We start from the raw sequence: 18,932 nt of genomic DNA, 5'->3' as shown, positions 1-18,932 counted from the left end.
ATAGGTTTAAAAAAAAAAAGGCATCTTTCCATCCTACAGACTTCTCAAGGGAGCCCAATAGCAGTGGCCTGTCGTGGAGGCAGTGCCCCGGTCCAGCCTGGGCTCTTGGGTGTGGTGGGGGGGAGACAAGGTGGTCCCTGGGGACGGCCCAGGGCCCAGGGCGGAGCGGGTCAGGGAGTGAGCTGACCCGGAGGCTGGAGGTGCGGACCGGGCCGGGACCCCCGCAGCTCCTCGCCCCTCCGCAGTGCCCCCGCCCCGAGCGCGGAAGAGCACCTGGAGGGCACCTGCAGGCCTTTCCCAACAACCACAACATCTTTATTTTCCTCGTCCCCGTACAACCGCGTCCCGGGGGCACGGGGCGGCCCGGTCCCGCCCTACCGGCTCCGGCGCCGCCTCTTCCTCCGGCCGCCCCCGAGGCTGTCCCGGCGCCGCTTGCGGGGCTGCGGGGTCCGCGCGGGGGGCTCGTCCCTGCAGAGGCCGCGCTGGGCGCCAGGGCCGGGCCCCTCTGGGGGCGGGGCGGGGGCCGGGGCGAGGATGCCCGCCCCCGAGGCCAGGCCGCGCCGCGCTCCGAGGGGCCCCCGCCCCGTCGAGGCCGGGTCCCGCGGCGACAGGCTGAGCTTGGACGCCAGGAGGCAGGCGAAGCCGGAGAGCGCCTCGTCCTCGTCCTCGTCCTCGTCCTCGTCCTCGTCCTCGCCCTCGCCCTCGCCCGGGTCCTCGCCCGGGCCCCCGCCCCCCGCCCCCCCTCTGGCCCCGTCCGCAGAGCCGCGGGGTCCACCCAGGCCCTGGCAGGGACTCGCGGCCTCGGGCGGCCCCTGGGCCTGAGCCTCCCGGCTCCCCGGGAAGGACTCCGAGGCCGGAGGCTGCCGGGGGTCTGCATCCGCCCCGCCCCCGCCCCGGACGCCGCGGGCCTCGCCCACATGCGGCAGGTGCACGCGCTGCCCCGTGGCTCCCAGCCCGGGAGGACGGGACCGGCCTCCGCTCCGCGCCCCCGGGGCGGCCCCCAGCACCTGGACGTGGCCGGGCCCCGCGGGCTGAAGGCTTCCCCTGGGAGGTCCCGGGGCGGGGGCACTGGGCCTACCTTCGGGCAAAGGGGGGCATCCTTGCGGCCACAGACCACTGGGCTCCCCCGCAGCCTCAGGGCCCGGTTCTGGGTTTACGCCGGGCCTCAGGGATGCGCTGCTGGTCCCCAGGGGGCCCGGCGGGCTGCAGTCGTCCCCCCTCCGCGGGGCACATGTGCCAGTTGTGCCTCCGCAGGGAGCTGCACTGCCCCCCTCGTCTCCAGGTGCCACGGTTTCTCCAGGACCCTGAGACCTGCTGCCGCCGGAGCCCCCTGCCCGGCAGCCCCCCCGATGCTCAGGGACACTCTCCCCGCTGTGGAAGTTCTCTGTGACCTCGTCCATCTGTAAGGGCAGCTCCAAGCCCGCGGCGGCCAGCTCACTGCTCAGCCAGAGTCCCGGACTGAGGGAGACTACATCCCCATCCCTGTCACCAGCCGCTCTGGGGGACGGGTTCTCATGGCAACTGGAAAGCCCCGGAGGATCTCTGCCTTCCCCCCACACGGCTCCTGAAGAGCCTTTCTGGGGCACTGCACACGGCTCCATGTCTTGAGGAAGCACTGCAGGCCCCCCGAGCCCCTGTCCTGTCTGCAGCCCCAGGACCTGCTCTTCTGACCCTCGTCCTTGCAGAGGAGCCAGCTCTACAAGTCGCACACCCAAACCAGAACCCGGGTCAGGTGGGGGGCCTCCCTGCCAACAAAGGGGCAGAGTCTCGGCAATTCTGTCGACCACCAGGGGCTGCCCCAGTGACATGACACCTCCTAGAGGGTCAACCCCATGTGGGGACATCTGATTTGTCACCTTCCTGGTCCCTCTCTTCTCCATGTTTCTGGACCCTCGAGGCCCCTGTGGAGCTGGAAGGTCCAGCTGCAGGTCCCAGCTGCTGGGGGGCGGCACAGCATTCCCATCTCTGTGCACCTCCTGTAGGCCATCGACAGCCCGCTCCCCACCCTGGACTTCTCCCCCCTGTTCTCCTGGAGAAGCAGCCTTTCCCAAGTGAACGGGCACCCCCAGCAACCCGAGGCCCAGGGGAGGGCCGAAGCCGCCCACCCCCATCTTCATCCTCGTCCGACCCAGAGGGACTAGAGTCCGACGGAGCTCCGCTGCAACTAGGAGGGGCCTCCGCATCCTCCTCCTCCAAGGCCAGGAGCCTCTTCTGGACCAGCTAGAAGGAGAACAGGGAGACATGGTCTCCCAGGCGGCCGGGAGAAGGGCTCTCTCAGGGGCAGTGAGGAGACAGCACTGTGCAGGGCAGGGATGCCAGCAAGTGGCACGGGTCCCAGCACCAAAAGCAGATGCCACCGCTCCTGTTGCCCCCATGGGCTGCATCCCCATGCTCTGATCCCGCACACTTGCTCCCCATCCCTGAGTGTCCACAATGTCTTGCCTGCTTGGCCTGAACCTGAACCCCAACCCCGGGGCCGTCCATCTCCAGGAGTTCCACCATCCAGGACAGAGTAGGGCTAGACATAGTCACACAAGCTTCCTACTGGGACACTTCTACCTCCCAGGTGTACCTGGGCAAGGCTGAGTCCTTCTTCCTGCTCCAGCTTCTCCATTAAGGCCAACGGGTCCCTCTGCTGCTCTGGGGACAACAGGTCGGCCAGGAATTGAGGATGAATGACAGCCTCCACCTGGGGGAACATGGGAAAAACAATGCGAGTCCTGATGGGAAGCAACCTGCGAAGCGACAGGCTCAAGAGGAGCCACGTGTCCCTGACCCCACCACCAGCCCACCCAGGGCTGTCATTAACCCTGACCACTGCCAGTGGCACACGGTCACAGCCACCTCTCAGCAGGAAGACTGCCTAGTTCCTCACTGCCTCGGGCCAACCCAGGGCCTTCCACCCCGGCTCCACCAGAAAGCAGCCTGCGGACTCGGCTCACCTTGGAGACGAAGACCTCCTGCGAACAGAGCTCGTCGATGTAGCTGAGGAGGCCTGGGTCGGGGCACATCCTTTCCTCGTCCTGCTGCTGCTCTTGTTCGTCGTCCTGTCTGCAGCCCGACGCCCCCAGCAGCTGTTCCACGATGTCCGCGTACTCCCTCACGGCCTCCGGCGGGACCTCCTTGGGCGCCTCAGGGACCACAGGCCTCTGGGGTTTGCGCTGCCGCCGGCGGGGGGCGCGTGCCCTGGGGGCCACCTTCTTGGGAATGTCCACTAGAGGGGTGGGGGAGGGATGGGGAGAGGCGGAGGGGCCGTGGCCTCCGCCTCCCACCCCGGGTCAGTTGGGGCAGCCATCCGGGTTCGCCCTGATGGGCCCGGGTTGGGCCCGGGCTGGGCCCGGCCTGAAGCAGGACCGGCCCGGGAGAGGCCCGGAGGCTCTCAGAGAAGCACTGAGGCATCTGGGAAGCCCTGAGATTCCGAGCCGTCCTGACCCAGCCCCCACTTCCCAGGCAGAGGAGCTATTATGCAGTCACGTATGGCTCACTCAGAGAGCCATGGGTTCACTGGGCCAAGGTCAAAGTTTGGGACTAAGGGACCCAGAGACCCAGCCTGCTGTGCACGCGTGTCCTGTGTGGAGCCTCAGGGCAGAAGCAAGGGCGCCGCCTCCCCCAATGCACGCCTGCTCTGTGCACACCCCCTCTGAGCCTTTGGTCCATGGCCCTTGTTGGAGGTGGGGAGCCTCACCTGGCTGCTGGCTGAGCTCAGGGGCCACAAGCCCCGGAGGCTCGAGTTTCAGAGGGGCTGCGGGCGGCAGGCCCTGGGGCCCACTAGTCGGCTGCGTGTTCTGAATCTGCATCTCCTCCTCAGCCTCAAACTCCAGGAACCTGCAGAGAGTGAGGAAGGCCTGGACAGTGCCGAGGAGGCCAGACACCGGGAGGGTGCTGCTCACAGAGAGCCCAATAACCATTCTGGGCAAGCCCCACAACATCCCTGACCAGCAGCCACCACTTGGAAACTTGTTGAGATAAATGAACGCTCTAGAGCTTGTCAGGCTTCTCCAGGACACAGCCACGGCTTTCACTTCTATGTCATCCCTGATCTCACCCAGCATCATGGAGTGAATCCAGTGGCAATTAATACAGCCTTAATATAGCCTCCGGCCAAGGCCCAACAGGGTCCCAACTGCCAGCCTGGCTAGGCGGCTTGGCTCCTCCGTCTGCCTCCACCAACAGCCACAAAAGATGCCTGAAATCCTAAAGCAATTCAAGGCATTTCCCACCAGGAGGCAGTGCTGAGACCCAAGTCCTGAGGCCGGGCCTGGGGGGCCAGGAACACTAATTCTAAGAGGTCTACAAGGGAAGAAATGGAAACCAAGCTTCAGAAGAAAGGGTTAATTTTCCTCGGAATTGCTTCTTTAACCAAGGAGACCGTCATGGAGAACCAGAAGACCACTGTGGGCATCCAGGACCTTGGCCTGACCAAAGCTCTACACGCACCAGGCTCTCCCTAGGATAATGGGGATTTCTGTGGCGGTTTTTCCAGAGGAGGAGTGGTCTCAAGGTCTGCATCAGCAGCCACTAGCTACCTGGTCAGTGAGACAGGAGAGAACCTGCCTCGGAGGGCTCACCTCCCCATGGGTAGGTCCCTTTGGCAAGGCATTTTTACACCAATTGGACCCCAACCGCATTCTAGGAGCTTCAGTATCAAGGACCTGTACGATTCAGGATCTGAGGGAGGGGGAGCTTCCAAGGGAGGACAGGAAAACCCGAGGGTCAAGGTGGTGGAAGCCGTGAAAATCCAGGAGGCCCCGCCTTAGTCTACACCAGTCCTCCTGGCACCCCTTTTAATAATCACCCATGCCCCTGTCCCTCAGCCGCCCAGAACCCCTCAGGAGAATGGGGGTTGCTCAGACTCACTTTTCTGCCATCTCATAAAAGATCATCCGGTCAAAGTTGCTTGTGTGCTCCCACTCCTGCACAGCCCTTGGCAGTCCCTCCTCCAGAGTCATAGAAGGCTTCAGCCGGGCCAGGGAGCGAAACACGGGGCTAAAACCCCCATCAGGTCAGTCATGCTCCACAGTGGACCCCCAATCCACCCGTCCTCACAAACACCTCAACATACCCCACTGTCCCTCAGTAGATCTAAGTTGCCTCCCGATCCTTGTCACGCTCCACCGTTTGTTGGACCTCCAGACCCCCAACCTCCCATCCATCCATCGACCACACTGGACTTTCTTCCTGCTGAAATCTTCAAATCTCACTCAAGATCAGATGACTGAGTCTGCCCATGCCACCCCCAAAGTTTGAAATCAAGCACCCCAATCCTCACAGTGCCACCCTTGACTAAACATTAGGAAGAACGCACTTGTTAAAGCACTTATTATAATATAATATAATATAATATAATATAATATAATATAATATATAATATAAAAGTGTTAAAGCACTTATTAAAGCAGTGGATTCACGGTAAAGTAGGCTTAACCCTGCCCAAAGGCTCTTAATTTCAAAAAAAAAAAAAGGCACTCCCTGACCCAAATGAATGTCTAATGAAAGGATGAAAGGCTGTGTGGCGTTTTTATTTATTGGTGTTCAAGTGTCTTCTTGCCTCTGGGATGCCCTTCACACAGTCCACTGTCAATACTCCTCAAGCTCTTCCTGATTCATCTTTGCCCTTCTGACCTGCCTGCATCCTCAAGCACATGCCTGGAATCACCTGCTGGAGCATGTTTTAATTAGGAATTCCAGGGCCGGCAGCCCCGGTGGCGCAGCGGTTTAGCACTGCCTGCAGCCCAGGGCGTGATCTGGAGACCCTGGATCAAGTCCCACGTCAGGCTCTCTGCTTGGAGCCTGCTTTTCCCTCTGCCTGTGTCTCTGCCTCTCTCTCTCTCTCTCTCTCTCTCTCTCTCTGCATCTCTATGAATAAATAAATAAAATCTTAAAAAAAAACAAAAACCCTCAAACTTTAAAAAAAAAAAAAAAAAAAAAGGAATTCCAGGGCCCCAGGATCTCCGCACCGCGAATTCAACCAGCTTCCCGGGCGACTGTTGCCAAGAATCTGGATCGTACTCTGGAGGAGACCCTACCTGGGGCCCCTGAGTACAGAGGGCATGGAGAGGCCAGGAGGGAGAAATGCAGCCTGCTGGGCTCCACGAGAACCCAGGGCCATCTGAAGAAAGCAGGGAGTGGAAGGTGGTATACACCCAAGACTCTGGGGGAGCCTTTAGAGGTATTCACTGCAGAGTTGGGGGAGGGGGAGACTCCTCTAGGAGCCCAGAGGCTGAGGAACAGTACACCTGTCTCTCCAGCCCAGTAAAACCTGGTATGTATTACACAGTGGTCGACATAGGATGCCGGGAGCACCGTGCAGGTGGGGGAGGCAGCAGGTCTGGGTGGGAAGAGGAGAAGCTTCCCCAGACAGCTGGCTAGTCACTCGGCCTTCTGAACACCACAGGCAGCCCCTGACCCCGAGGTCCCTTGCTAGGCATCCACTCACAGGCAGTCCTGCCATTTGGGAGTTCTTCCCCTTGTCCACATTGCCCGTCTGTAACAACAGTACTGATGGTAGTAGCTGCCACTCCACGAGGCCCGGTCCGCGCCAGGCGCCCTGCTACAAGCGTCACAGATGCTGACTCATTCCATCATCTCAGTGACCCTCTGAGGTAGGTACAACCAGCCCCTTTCCAAATGAGAAAACTGGGCTCAGGCCTTAGTGTGGGGCGCGAAGGATCAGCAGTCCCACAAGCAGCGGAGGCTAGGCCAGGGTCCCTAGGCTCCTCTACCACCTGCCTACTATACCGACTGGAATTCTGAATAAGCTAAGGGGGCAGTGGGGGGCGGGGGCAGCACACCCTGTGCCCAGCCCCACGGCAGCCTCCACTCTCCAGGAAGGGTCAGGGCCCAACACCCATCCTGCTGGTTTGGATGGCTCAGTGTGAGGTCAGACAGTAATAAAATAGATGGGAAGGCCCCCAGATGAGGTGCCAGAGACCTGAGCTCCACTTACGGTTCCTCGGCTTAACGACAGGAAACCTCTGAGCTCCAGTTTTCTCCTCTACAAATGAGGATTATGTTAAAATGCTTGCCCGCCTGAACTCAGGGCTGTGAGGCTCACTGGAGAGAAGACACCTGCAGGCTTATATAGCCTGGGAAGTGGGTAAACAGGCTCAGCAGCAGCAGCAGCAGCAGCAGCACCTTTATGCTTTCCTGTTCACAGAGTATCTCTAGCACCCTCCTGACCTGCCCTCAAGGACCCCTAAATCACACAATCCCTGCTCCACCCCAAAGCACTCCTTGTGGGGAGTGCTAGCACAAGTAACCTCAGATCTCCCCACTTACATAAGAAAGCAGGAAAGGGCTTCTGCATCAGGTCTGTGAGATAGGTGCCTCCGCACCAAGGCTTTGTAGCGCTGCCAGCGACGGAAGTTCTCATAAACACCTTTGGAGGTACAGGAGAGGTCACCCAGTGACGGCTTGGCTTGGGCGGCCGAAGGACCTCCTTCTCCAGTTGCCCCGTGTGGTCCTGGCCAAGCCTGTTCTGGGCACACGACGGAGGCCAGTTGGGCAGCTGGTGTTGGAGCCTGAGCAGGAAGGCCCGCGAGGCCCTCCGGGCTCACCCCAATGGCTTTGGTGGGCAGAAGGGTCTTCACGTTAGGGGCTGTCACGAATTGACGGGGAGGAGGACCCTCAGGGGCCCCTGCAGCGATCCAACTGAGGGCTGGCTGAGTGAGGATGAAACTCTGAGTTTGAGAGGGCTCCACCGGCCCCCCTTCCATCTTGACTTTGACGACTCCAGCCCCAGTGGGCCCAGGGCCCCCATCCCCTGTCACCAACAATGGGCTAGGGAGAGCAGAGAGCACCAGAGGGTTCCCTGCAGAGAATGCTGGAGGCAGGGGGGACTGTGGAGGCGGCTCCCAGGGGGACTGGTCTGGTGGGCCAGGAGCAGACTGGGGGAAGGGGAGTGCACTGAAAGAACACAGGGCAGCACCGGGTTTCAGGGTCACATCCTGTCCGGGCAGTGGAGGTGCTGTTGAGATGAGAAGAAAAAGAGGGAATGGAGGAGGAGCAGAGGATGCCAGAGGGTGGGTCGTTGGAATCCCATTTAGTCCCTGCACTCAGAGCGCCCGCCCCCAACAGGTGAGGGAAGGGTGTGCTGGGGGACCCTGCAGCGTTGGCAACTGTCCTCCAAAAGGGATTTTGACGTCCCTTACTCCTGGGTGAGAGTGCTTGCCCTAGAGGAGTTGCGTGACCCTTGGGCGCTTGGGCTCACACTCCCTACACACGGCACCCAGCGCACAAGTGCTGGGACCCGTCCCACCCACTCCAAACACGTTCAAACCACCTTAGCGCCGCGCCCCACGGCTCTGAGGTCCCCGCCACGGCTCACACAGGCACTGTTTCCTGGACAGAGTGGGTGGATTAGATGTTTGGTTTCCAGAAATTTTGTCACACAACAGCCAGGAATGACTACAGATAAGGACCAGGAAACAAGCGCTGTGAGGGCGGTCTAGGAAGGGAGGTTTCCAGAGCTCTAAGCAGCTGCAGGACACGTTACAGTCTGGTGACACAGGCTGTCTGCAGTCCTTCTGCTCGGACGCCTAAGAGCAGAAATTTAGGTTCCACTGTGAAGGAGGGACAGTGAAGTCCTAACCACAGTGTGTGCTGGGGACCCACGTGGACTCTGGCCTAAGAACCCAAGGGCACATACATAAGATGTGTACGTGATTCCTCAGGACATGCGTCTTGAGATTTTTCACCATGTTACAAGTGGTTTGCCCAATTTCATACAAGTGTTCTGCCCCTCTACTAAAGAACATTCCCCGGGCAAACTAACCACACTGAGCGTCCACTCCCTGACCATGAAGGGGACAACTCATCACCCTGATCACAGAGCAGAGGCCTGGGAGTTCTCCACAATGCGAAACAGGACTAAAGGCCTGAAAAGCCAAGAGCATCTCAGGGAAGCCCCAGCTCTCACTGTGGTTGGAGATACCTAGGTCTCCAGGCCTGGGAGGACAAGGGAAGCTGCCCCACAACTGCAAGAGAGCCATCACCAGGGTGAAAAGGAGCCACGAGACTCTGAGCAGAGGCCCATCTGGTACCTTCCAGTCTCACTTTTGGGAGGACATTGCTCTACAGATGAGGCAACAGATGACCCGGGGAAGAGTTTTGCAGCTAACATTTCCACCCACCCCACTCGACAAGATCGAGACTGGCTCCAGCCCAGTGCTCTCAGGGCATCATTCTAGAGCAGGCTCCAGTTGCCCAAAGAAATGGGGATTTGGACCTTCCCCTTGAACCCTCCCTGCAGTACTTGTGCCGCACACGGCCCTGCCCCTGCCACACAAACACACGTTGGAGAGATCCCTCTTCCAAGAAACAAGTTGCTAACTGCCATTCCTTTCCTACACTCTAGCACCTTCCTCTGAGGGGCTTTGATCTGCCTCCGGGGAGGCCCTCTTCATCCCCTAATCTCCATGGTAATGGCACAGTCTCCTTCCCCAGCCTCCCCAAGACAGAGGGCTTTGCAGGGCTCTAGTGCTCTTACATCCCTCGAGGTCAGCCCCAAAAGCTGGTCCCCGGGTAAAGTGTCAAATCTGAATCCCCAAGGACATGAGCAGATCCCCAGGACCTTTCCCACTGCTGGCAGACTTACCTCCATCCGAAGCCATCCTCTCAGGTGTGGACACTAACTGTGGCTGTCCGGAAGCCTCCAGAATGAGACAGTCGGGTCCAGGACCCAGAGGGCAACCTGGCCCCAGTAGATATAGGGATCCAAGGAAGGGAAGATAAAGACCAGATCAGAACGGAATGAGAATCTAGGACTCAAGGCATTCTGCAGTGGGGGAGGGGAGGGGGGCTGGGGCACAGGTAGAGAGGTTCCAAGGGGCTCCGGGACGCAGGCCGTAACCAGGAGTGCCCCCCAAGCCAGACCAGAGCAACTTGATTGTTGATTGTGTCTTTTTTGGGCAATTTATAAATTCTTTTTGATTCCCAACAATACAGCTTTACATCTCGATTACCTATACGTTTCTTCACCAATATATACAGTTTTGTGCCTTCCAATCCTACCCAGTTCTGTACCCGACTTCCTATGAATAGGTTGTGGCAGACCCTTAACTAAATTCAACATTGCCTATATTTTCTAAACCAAATTCAGAGCATATTGTCTGTGTATCTAAGGATCAAATGAATGGAATGTTTGAAACTAGGATTGTCTCAGAAACCCTGGGCAGGGATCCCTGGGTGGCGCAGCGGTTTGGTGCTTGCCTTTGGCCCAGGGCGTGATCCTGGAGACCCGGGATCGAATCTCACGTCGGGCTCCCAGTGCATGGAGCCTGCATCTCCCTCTGCCTGTGTCTCTGCCTCTCTGCCTCTCTCTCTCTCTCTCTCTGTGTGACTATCATAAATAAATAAAAATTAAAAAAAAAAAGAAAGAAAGAAACCCTGGGCATCTGGCTGTGGCACATGTCCTTACAAAGCTGTTCTGCAGTCCCTGACAGTCCATGACCATCAGCCCTGCAGTCCACAGAAGGTTCAGCTTACCCTTGGCTGAAAAGCACCACTCTATCCAAAACTGCCATTCAGCCTGAAATTCCAAAACCAAAAAGTCTTTTTTTTGTTAAATTATGTTGTTGTTTAAAGGTTTTGTTAAATGATTTTAGTTTTTTTTTTTTATTTTAGTTTTTGAAACGGGAAATAAATCAGCACCGTTCTAAAGTCAAACTATGCAAAATGGAATATACAGCAAGTGTCCTTCCCACTTCTTTCCTCTGGAACTGATTTCTCTCTATGTCTCTCTCTCCTTTTCTCTCTCCCTCCCTCTTTCTTTTTGGAACCAAGTTCTTTATCCCAGAGAAAACCAATAATATGTTTCCTGTGAATCCTTGCAGAGATATTTTATGCAACTACAAATAAGTGCAGACTATATTCTTAGAAAGAAAGAAAGAGAGAAAGAGAAAGAAAGAAAGGAAAGAAAGGAAAGAAAGAAAGAAAGAGAAAGGAAAAGAAAGAAAGAAAGAAAGAAAGAAAGAAAGAAAGAAAGAAAAAGAAAAAGAAAGAATGAGAAAGAAAAAGAAAGAAAGAAAGAAAGAAAGAAAGAAAAAGAAAAAGAAAGAAAGAAGAAAGAAAGAAGAAAGAAAGAAAAAGAAAGAAAGAAAGAAAGAAAGAGAAAGAAAAGAAAGAAAGAGAAAGAAAAAGAAAGAAAGAAAAAGAAAAAGAAAGAAAGAAAGAAAGAAAGAAAGAAAGAAAGAAAGAAAGAAAGAAGAAAAGAAAAACCCTTTCAGGCTTTTCTCGGTTATAAAATTAATCGAGAAAATCAAAATTAACAAAATCAAAATCAACAAATGTCCCAATGCTTTTGCCGCTGTAAATAACACTGCAACAACAATCTCTAATGTAATGATAACTGGGCTCCAATTGTCATAAAGAGCTCAGAGTCCCATAAGGAGAATTTCTACGTTCTTTTAAAAATCCGAAGTCACCCTCGGAGGTGCATCGTACCGTGCTGCTGCTGTTACTCACCACTACAAGAAAGGGCGCCGGGCTGGTGGTGGAGAGGCCCGAGTTTGAACCTGGGTCCGACCACTACAATGCGCTTCGCCAGGTTCATAAAGTAACTGCACGCTCCTGCGCTGCACCTGACACCGAATACCCGTCATGCACTCTTTGCCGCCAATACTTTAGAATCGGACGGGGGAACCGGGTGGAAAAGAGGGGAGGGAGGAAAACTTTCTTCTTTGTACCCTAAGATAAAGGGGCTCCGCATCCCGGAGCCTTTGTTTCCACAGGCCCCAGAAACCCACTGCCTGTGAAATGGGTGCGCATCTCGCGTAGGGGCAGAGTCCCTGCATCGAAGTTCAAGCCATATTCGTTCCCACCCCCCTCCAGCGCCTAGCAGCGTCCTGCACACAGTGGGCACACTCCACGTGCCCCGCAACGCCCGCAAAATTGCAACAACTTGGAAGCCGACGCCTGCGAGATTGCAACTGGGTTGCAACTGGGCCAAATCCCGCACTAACTCGCCCCCTCCCGGTCAGCGGGAGAAAGGCCGCAGTGGACTACACTTCCCGGCATGCCCCGAGAGACACTACCGGCCGCGCCGGAAGGAGCTCGGCAGGCACGTGACACCGTCTCCGCGAGGGCTGCGGACCGCGTGGGGCGTTGTGCGTGCCGCGTGCCCATGTTCCTCCAGTACTACCTCGACGAGCAGGGGCAGCGGGTCTATACGCTTAAGGTGAGACAAGAAGGCAGGTGGCAAACAGCCATGCCGACCGGCAGCGGGGAGGGGCGGCGGGGACGCCCCCGGTTGCCGGGGTGGGGGAGGGGCCCGGAAAGCCCGAAAGCCCGAGCGGCGGAGGAGCGTGGGGCGGCCGCTGCGGGCGCCCGCCTCCCGCCTGCTTGTTCACCTTGTCGTGCGCCGCCTGCCTGTGCCCGGCCTCCGCCTCCCTGTCGGCGCTCGGGAGGGAGGTTTCCCGCCATTCCCGTCCTGACATTTTCTTTCTCCTTCGGGCAGAAGCTTGACCCCATGGGACAGCAGACCTGCTCCGCGCACCCCGCTCGCTTCTCCCCAGATGACAAGTACTCGCGCCACCGAGTCACCGTCAAGAAACGCTTCAAGGTGCTGATGACCCAGCAGCCGCGCCCTGTGCTCTGAGGTCCCTCAGCTCTCGCGTCTCCTGCTGTCCCTCAGGGACCCTCCGAAACCAGAGGCCCTTCAGACTCTCCGCACCCCTGCGCTTGGGAACCCGCTGTCCTCGTTGCCTTCGAGCCTGCTCCTGTGAAGCAGTGATGGTAGCGTCCCTCTTAAGGGACCTAATTAGAATCGTTTCGCATTTTGGGTCAGATCGAGGTTATTAAAATGATTTGAACGAGTTTTTGTTTTGTATGTTGTGGGGGGGGGGGGAAGGTAGGGGCTTAAAAACAAAAAGAAACAGACAAAAAGAGAAGATGAGAGGGGAGAGGACCCAAGGGGTACAAGACCGCTTGGGTCGCTTTTGCTGTAGCAGTAGTGCTGTGTGCAACAGGGTGTTGGGGAACGGGATGGATGGTTGAGACTCCTGCAAGTGTAAGCGTGCCCTGGAGAATACCCCTGTGTCACTTAGATGATTTCTTGCCCCTTGAAATGACATTTGACTCAACTGGAGGAGTTGCTTGAAAAATAATAGCAGCTATACTGTAGAGGGAATGCAGTGAAGTCAGGAGACCAGCAGTTTCCCCTCTGCGTAATTTTAAGAAAGTCGTTTACCCAGTTTGGTCTCATTTTTCTCGTTTCTAAGCCCTCTTCCAGCTTGAAATCTGATAGGGATTAGTGGTGGATATCCATGTATGTATACTGTGTTACGAGTAGAACTGTTGTGAATACAAAGGCCTTTTTTTTTTTTTTTTAAATTTATTTATGATAGTCACACAGAGAGAGAGAGAGGCAGAGACACAGGCAGAGGGAGAAGCAGGCCCCATGCACCGGGAGCCCGACGCGGGACTCGATCCCGGGTCTCCAGGATCGCGCCCTGGGCCAAAGGCAGGCGCTAAACCGCTGCGCCACCCAGAGATCCCTACAAAGGCGTTTATACTTGTTTACTGACTCTGAAAATATTCCCAGGCTTTTAGTTCCCTCCATCAAGGAATTGTCTCCTCAAATACACCTAGCTTTTTTCTTTTTTTTTTTTAAGATTTTATTTACTGGGGCACCTGGGTGGCTCAGCGGTTGAGCATCTGCCTTTGGCTCAGAGCCTGATCCCGGATTCCCGGGATCCAGTCTCATATTGGGCTCCTGGGAGGGAGCCTGCTTCTCCCTCTGCCTCTCTCCCTCTGTGTCTCTCATGAATAAATAAATAAAAAAAAATATATATATATATATATAAGAAGATTTTATTTTCTTTACAGAGCACAAGACAGTGTGTGGGCACAAGTGGCTGGGGGCGGAGGGGAGGGCAGTGGGCATGGGGGCAGAGGGAGAAGCAGACTCCTCACTGAGCAGGGAGCCAGATAGCAGGCTCCATCCCAGGACCCTGAGAGCATGACCTGAGCTGAAGGCAGATGCTGAACTGACTGAGCCCCCCCAGGTGCCCCCTTAGAGATAACTCGATATCCTCCTTGGCAGCCAGCTGCTTTGTGGAACTCTACATGGATCTTAATTTCAGAGGTGAGGTATGAAAGATTCAAGCAGGATTTTGGTGTTTTTTAAGTTACTGTTGGGGTTAATTTAGAAAACAAACCCCTGGGAGATTTCTTAAGACTTAGGACAATTCATAGTAGAGGGACAATGAGGCAAAATGTAGAAGCTTTGAAGAAATGCTAGCTTGCATCTTCCTCTCTGCCAAATTAACTCATTATTTTCCAGTCTTCCCATTTGTGGCTTTCGACATTGTGGATTTGAATATTTGCTTAGTGCTGCCGATTTAACAGTTGATTTATGGAGATTGTGTTCTGATGATAACAGTCTTTTTCTACTGCATCAAGATTCTTGACTCTAGAAGCAGCTGTAACTTAAGTCAGCATAAATTTGATTTATCAAGACTTCTCCTGGAAAATGATAGATATGTTTCTGTTAGACTGTGATAATCTGACTATCTCAACAGAAAAGTTGAGGATAGTTGTTGACCTACTGAGAAAAAAAAAAAATTATTTCCTGTCAAGCAATTTTAAATCTTAGCCTGTTCATTTCCAGGGTTCTTAGCACTGGATCTGAAGAATTTTAAAGTGTTACCCTGTCCTATTAAGGGGATAATGATGTAAGAAATGTTAATTCTGCAAATAACTAGAAAAAGGATCTGCGTGGAAGCTTCTTAAGCACTAAAGCCAGTAAATGAACTCTGCTACCAGTGTTTTGTAATGTTCACTGTAATTTTGTCTTTATTAGTAACCCACTACCTGCCCCTGCTCCCCCAAAAAGGATTATTATTGTTCTGTGCTACCTGCTGCGTAAATTGAAATGAAAAGACTTTGATCTGGAAATATTCCTAATTGTAATAGAGGAGAAAAGGCAGACTGGTTTAAATATATCGAGGAGTTTTTCCTTGAGGTTCTCTGGATATTAACATCTTCTGAGATCTGCTCAGAAACGGAAGTTTTAAGTGGTATAGTATGTATAGTATGTTAGTATTAGTAAGTGAATGAAAATACACTGTAGTATGAAGCAAAATTGGATGTTGCAGAAACTTATCATTTCTTTTTAAATATGAGAAGGTCTAGGAGAGCAACAGGGGCTGGCCCAGGCCAGCAGGGTTAGCTGTGGAGAGTGCAGGAGCCTTCGCTGCCACCCGGAGCTGGCCTGGCCCCTGTGTGGCCTCTAGTAAGGTGGTTCTGCTCTACTTCATCATCTCCTAAAGATGCATCCTGGCTTATCTCCACACTTGCACACTGAAGAATGCAATGTCTTGATAAACTTGCTTAAGGAATCTCACAAACACCGCAGCATTCTGAGATTTTTTTGGTCATTGTAATGACCTCAATTGGGAGGTAAGAAAATGCTTGAATGAGTACTTGGAAAAGAGGACCAAGAACAGGGAGCATGGTAATAATATGTGAAAAAGACTTTAATCTTGCAGAGGAATCTGAATAATAAATTACAGGCATACCTCATTTAAAAAAGAGAGAAAGTCCGAGATTTGAATGAGTAGCGGGCCTGGCTGAGGAAAACATTAATACCTCAGGAAGGAAGAATTCACAGGAAAGCTGTGAGCCTGAATTATTAATCACAGGCTTCAAAGAGAATTAAACTTTAAGGAGGTTTACATTTTATTTATTTTTTTTAAAGATTTTATTTATTTAATCATGATAGATCTACAGAGAGAGGGAGAGAGGAACAGGCACAGGCAGAGAGAGAAGCAGGCTCCATGCAGGGAGCCCGACACGGGACTGGATCCTGGATCTCCAGGATCTGGCCCTAGGCTGAAGGCGGCGCTAAACTGCTGAGCCACCGGGATGCCCTTACATTTTATTTTTATTATTTTTTAAGATTTTGTTTATTTGACAGAGCACAAGCAGAAGGAGTAGCTGGCAGAGGTAGAGGGAGAAGCAGTCTCCCCAAGAAGCAGGGAGCCAGATGGAGGACTCAATCCAAGGACCCCAGGATCCTGACCTCAGCTGAAGGCAGATGCTTAACTGACTGAGCCACCTAGACACACAAGGAGGTTTACATTTTATTTTTATTTTTTTTTTTTTTTGAGGTTTACATTTTAAATGAAAATTTATTTCTTATGTTGTTACCTGGATCTTTTTTGGATTTTTGCTTTGTTTTTGTTTTCTAAACATTTCAGTCTTTACGTACTGTATATCTCAAAAAAGTTGTTCTTACATTTTGATTACTGGATCTTTTTAACCAGACTTTCTTTTTTTTATTTTTTAAAAGATTTTATTTATTTATTTATGACAGAGAGAGAGAGACAGGCAGGCAGAGGGAGAAGCAGGCTCTGTGTAGGGAGCCCGACGTGGGACTCGATCCCAGGTCTCCAGGATCACACCCCGGGCAGCAGGCGGCGCCAAACCACTGGGCCACCGGGGCTACCCTTAACCAGACTTTTAATTTTATGTGTCATTTGATAAAAGAAAATTTCCTGGGGGTGCCTGCCTTGGCTCAGGTAAAGATCCCAGGGTCCTGGAATTGAGTCCCACATCAGGTTCACTGCAGGGAGCCTGCTTCTCCGTCTGCCTGTGTCTTTGCATCTTTCTCTGTGTCTCTCATGAATGAGTGAGTGAATGAATGAATGAATGAATAAATAAATAAATGAATGAATGAATGAATGAATGAATGAATGAATGAATGAATAAATAAAATCTTTAAAAAAGAAAAAAGAAAAAAAAATTTCCTGGCTCAGGTTTTCAATACAGTTCTGATTCATTGCTAAGGATGATGCGTAAACATTTACATTTGTAAGGTGTAAGGACCCAGGCAAACTCAGGGCACAGATAAGCTGTAGGAAATAACTTTCAAACAAAGCACTGATGAATCAAAATTTGTGGAACACTTTTATTCATGTATTGAACATGCTAAGAAAAATATTCTGGTGGCAGTAGTAGGGAAAACACTGGCAACAGAGTAAAAAACGATTCTCATTGTTTTCTCCGGGCCTAAAATTACAGACATTTTCTTTAGTTGAACTTTCAATCTAACTAAAAAGTGAAAATAGCATTTTTTTTCCCCAGCTTCATTGAGGTATAATTGACCAAATTGTGTGTATTTTAGGTGCACAACATGATGAGCTGATATATGCACCTACGGTAAAAAGACGTTTTAAGGACAAGAAAAAGGAATTTAGCACAAAATATATAAATTTGAGAATACGGTGCTTTAGAAACAGACGTCTTAAAAATTTCAATAGGGGTCATACCTAGACATTGTGATTTTTCAAGAAACCATGAACGGTATCTTAAGCGCTTTTCTTGAAAAGATGGTGTTTGAGGTTCTGAGGGCGACGGGCACCGTCGGCTCTCCCAACGCCTGCAGAGCGAGGTGGTGCAACGCAGCAGCAGTGCTCCAGAGGAAAAAGGTCTTCCCAGGGGCACGCAGCTCGGGCCCCAACACTCAGACTACAACTCCCATCGTCCCCCGGGCCTCGACGCCGGCTCCTCAGGCCCGCCGCGACCCCGGCCGCGCATGCGCGTAGGCTTTTCCGTCCGCTCGCCGACTGCGGAGGCTGGGCGGGGCTCCCGGGCGCTCGCGGGACGGTACCGCCCTCCGGCCGCTCCCCCGGCTTCTCTTCGGACCGTTAACCTCGAATGAGGAACGAGTGGGGAGGGCAGGGAGGGGCTGCGGCGGCGCTACTGCAGCCCGCCGGGCCCGGGGCTGGGGGCGGCGAGGTCACGTAACGGCTGCTCCGGCGTCGGCCCGCGGAGGGGGCGGCCTCCCCGGCAGCCCGAGCCCTCCTGCGCACGCCGCGGCCGCGAAACAGTTACCGGCTGGTAAACAGCAGCTGCGCGCGCACCCGCCCCGGCTGGCGCCGGAGTCCCGCGCCCCGCGCCCCGCACCCGCGCCCCGCACCCCCGCCCCGCGCCCCGCGCCCCGCGCCCCGCGCCTGCTCGGCCCGGGCCGGCCTGCCAGGCCAGCGCCTCGCTGGGACCCGAAGGAAGGACGGCGACGGCAGACCTCGCCGCGGGCCTGTGGGGGAGAGAGCGGAGCGGCGGCCGGCCCTGCCCCACGCCCGGGAGCCCCTGCGAGCCGGCCGTGCGCTCCACGGGTTAGCGACGACCCGCCTGGACGCGGAGCTGCAGCCCCGGGGGGCTCGATCCGCTCCGTAGCCGCCGCCTCCCGGCCCCCAGGGCCCGTCTGCCGCAGGAGCGGGCCGGCCGCTTAGGACGAGACCCCGCTGCGCCCCCGTCCTTTGCTCGCCCTGTTTGTCGTCTTGGATCCAGGGTGCGGGCATCTTTCCCGTTATGCTTGCGCATCTCTCCCAGCAGACCCAGGAGGATCACTGGCCTCGACAACACCGGGTGGCCCTGCGCACAGCCCCCAGCCAGACCTGCGGGGCGTGCACCTGATGCACAACAGGTGGCCGGGTGTACACCGCTGTGCCATCTGGTCTGTGCTGTGTCCGCCCCGTGAGGGTGGGCCTGCGCGCACTGTGCTCAGCTAGAGCCGTGGGGCCTCTTCCAGGTAAAAGCTTGACCACCGCGGCGGAAACCGGGGGTCGAGGGAAGAAGGGCTCGGCCTGCTCCTGTGACACCATGGCACTGAGCCTGCAGCCCTGGACCGGGGAGACAGCTACATGACTCTTCTCTCGGAAGGAACGAAGTTACACGACATTGGCAACGTTTTGTCCTTTTTTTTTCTCTTAAATATTTACTAGTAGTGCCCTTTCTAAGATAATCTGAATTCTGAGTCGAAGGATTCTTATTTGGGACTTTTTGTGTGGTGTAAATCAAGATTATTGAGGTGTTGTTTTTTTTTTTTTTTTAAGTTTTTCTATTTTTGCAACCAAAAGTAGCTCGCGTAGGAGGAAGGATTTTTGCAGGGGTTTTTCCTTTTTTTCTTTGTTCTTCTAAAGGAAAACGGA

The 18,932-nt window shown here is 54.4% G+C and overlaps 2 protein-coding genes across 2 annotated transcripts; one reads left to right on the top strand and one right to left on the bottom strand.

The window, feature by feature from the left end:
- Positions 1 to 66: 66 nt before the first annotated feature.
- On the bottom strand, positions 67 to 9,626 carry NUTM1 (NUT midline carcinoma family member 1). The gene is given in 8 exon segments (XM_041731981.1): positions 67 to 2,051; positions 2,053 to 2,220; positions 2,573 to 2,689; positions 2,943 to 3,214; positions 3,686 to 3,825; positions 4,858 to 4,986; positions 7,279 to 7,966; positions 9,596 to 9,626. Coding segments are annotated over 8 exon segments (3,207 nt in total). The 5' UTR covers positions 9,612 to 9,626; the 3' UTR covers positions 67 to 374.
- A 2,413-nt stretch (positions 9,627 to 12,039) lies between these two features.
- NOP10 (NOP10 ribonucleoprotein) lies at positions 12,040 to 12,812 on the top strand. Its single transcript, XM_041735422.1, has 2 exons — positions 12,040 to 12,175; positions 12,455 to 12,812. The coding sequence occupies exons 1-2, from the start codon at positions 12,122 to 12,124 to the stop codon at positions 12,593 to 12,595; spliced, it is 195 nt and encodes a 64-aa protein (XP_041591356.1). The 5' UTR covers positions 12,040 to 12,121; the 3' UTR covers positions 12,596 to 12,812.
- Positions 12,813 to 18,932: the final 6,120 nt, after the last annotated feature.

The sequence above is a fragment of the Vulpes lagopus genome, chromosome 2, assembly GCF_018345385.1.
Source record: "Vulpes lagopus strain Blue_001 chromosome 2, ASM1834538v1, whole genome shotgun sequence".
Classification (NCBI taxonomy): Eukaryota; Metazoa; Chordata; class Mammalia; order Carnivora; family Canidae; genus Vulpes; species Vulpes lagopus.
Note: the sequence above shows the minus strand (reverse complement) of the source record. Positions and strands in the feature narration are given on the sequence as shown.

Excerpts from the sequence above, each read along its gene's own strand:
- NOP10 (XM_041735422.1), top strand. The coding sequence starts at position 12,122 with ATGTTCCTCCAGTACTACCTCGACGAGCAGGGGCAGCGGGTCTATACG. Across the intron at positions 12,176-12,454 it reads AGCGGGTCTATACGCTTAAG|AAGCTTGACCCCATGGGACA; the intron begins GTGAGACAAGAA and ends TCCTTCGGGCAG.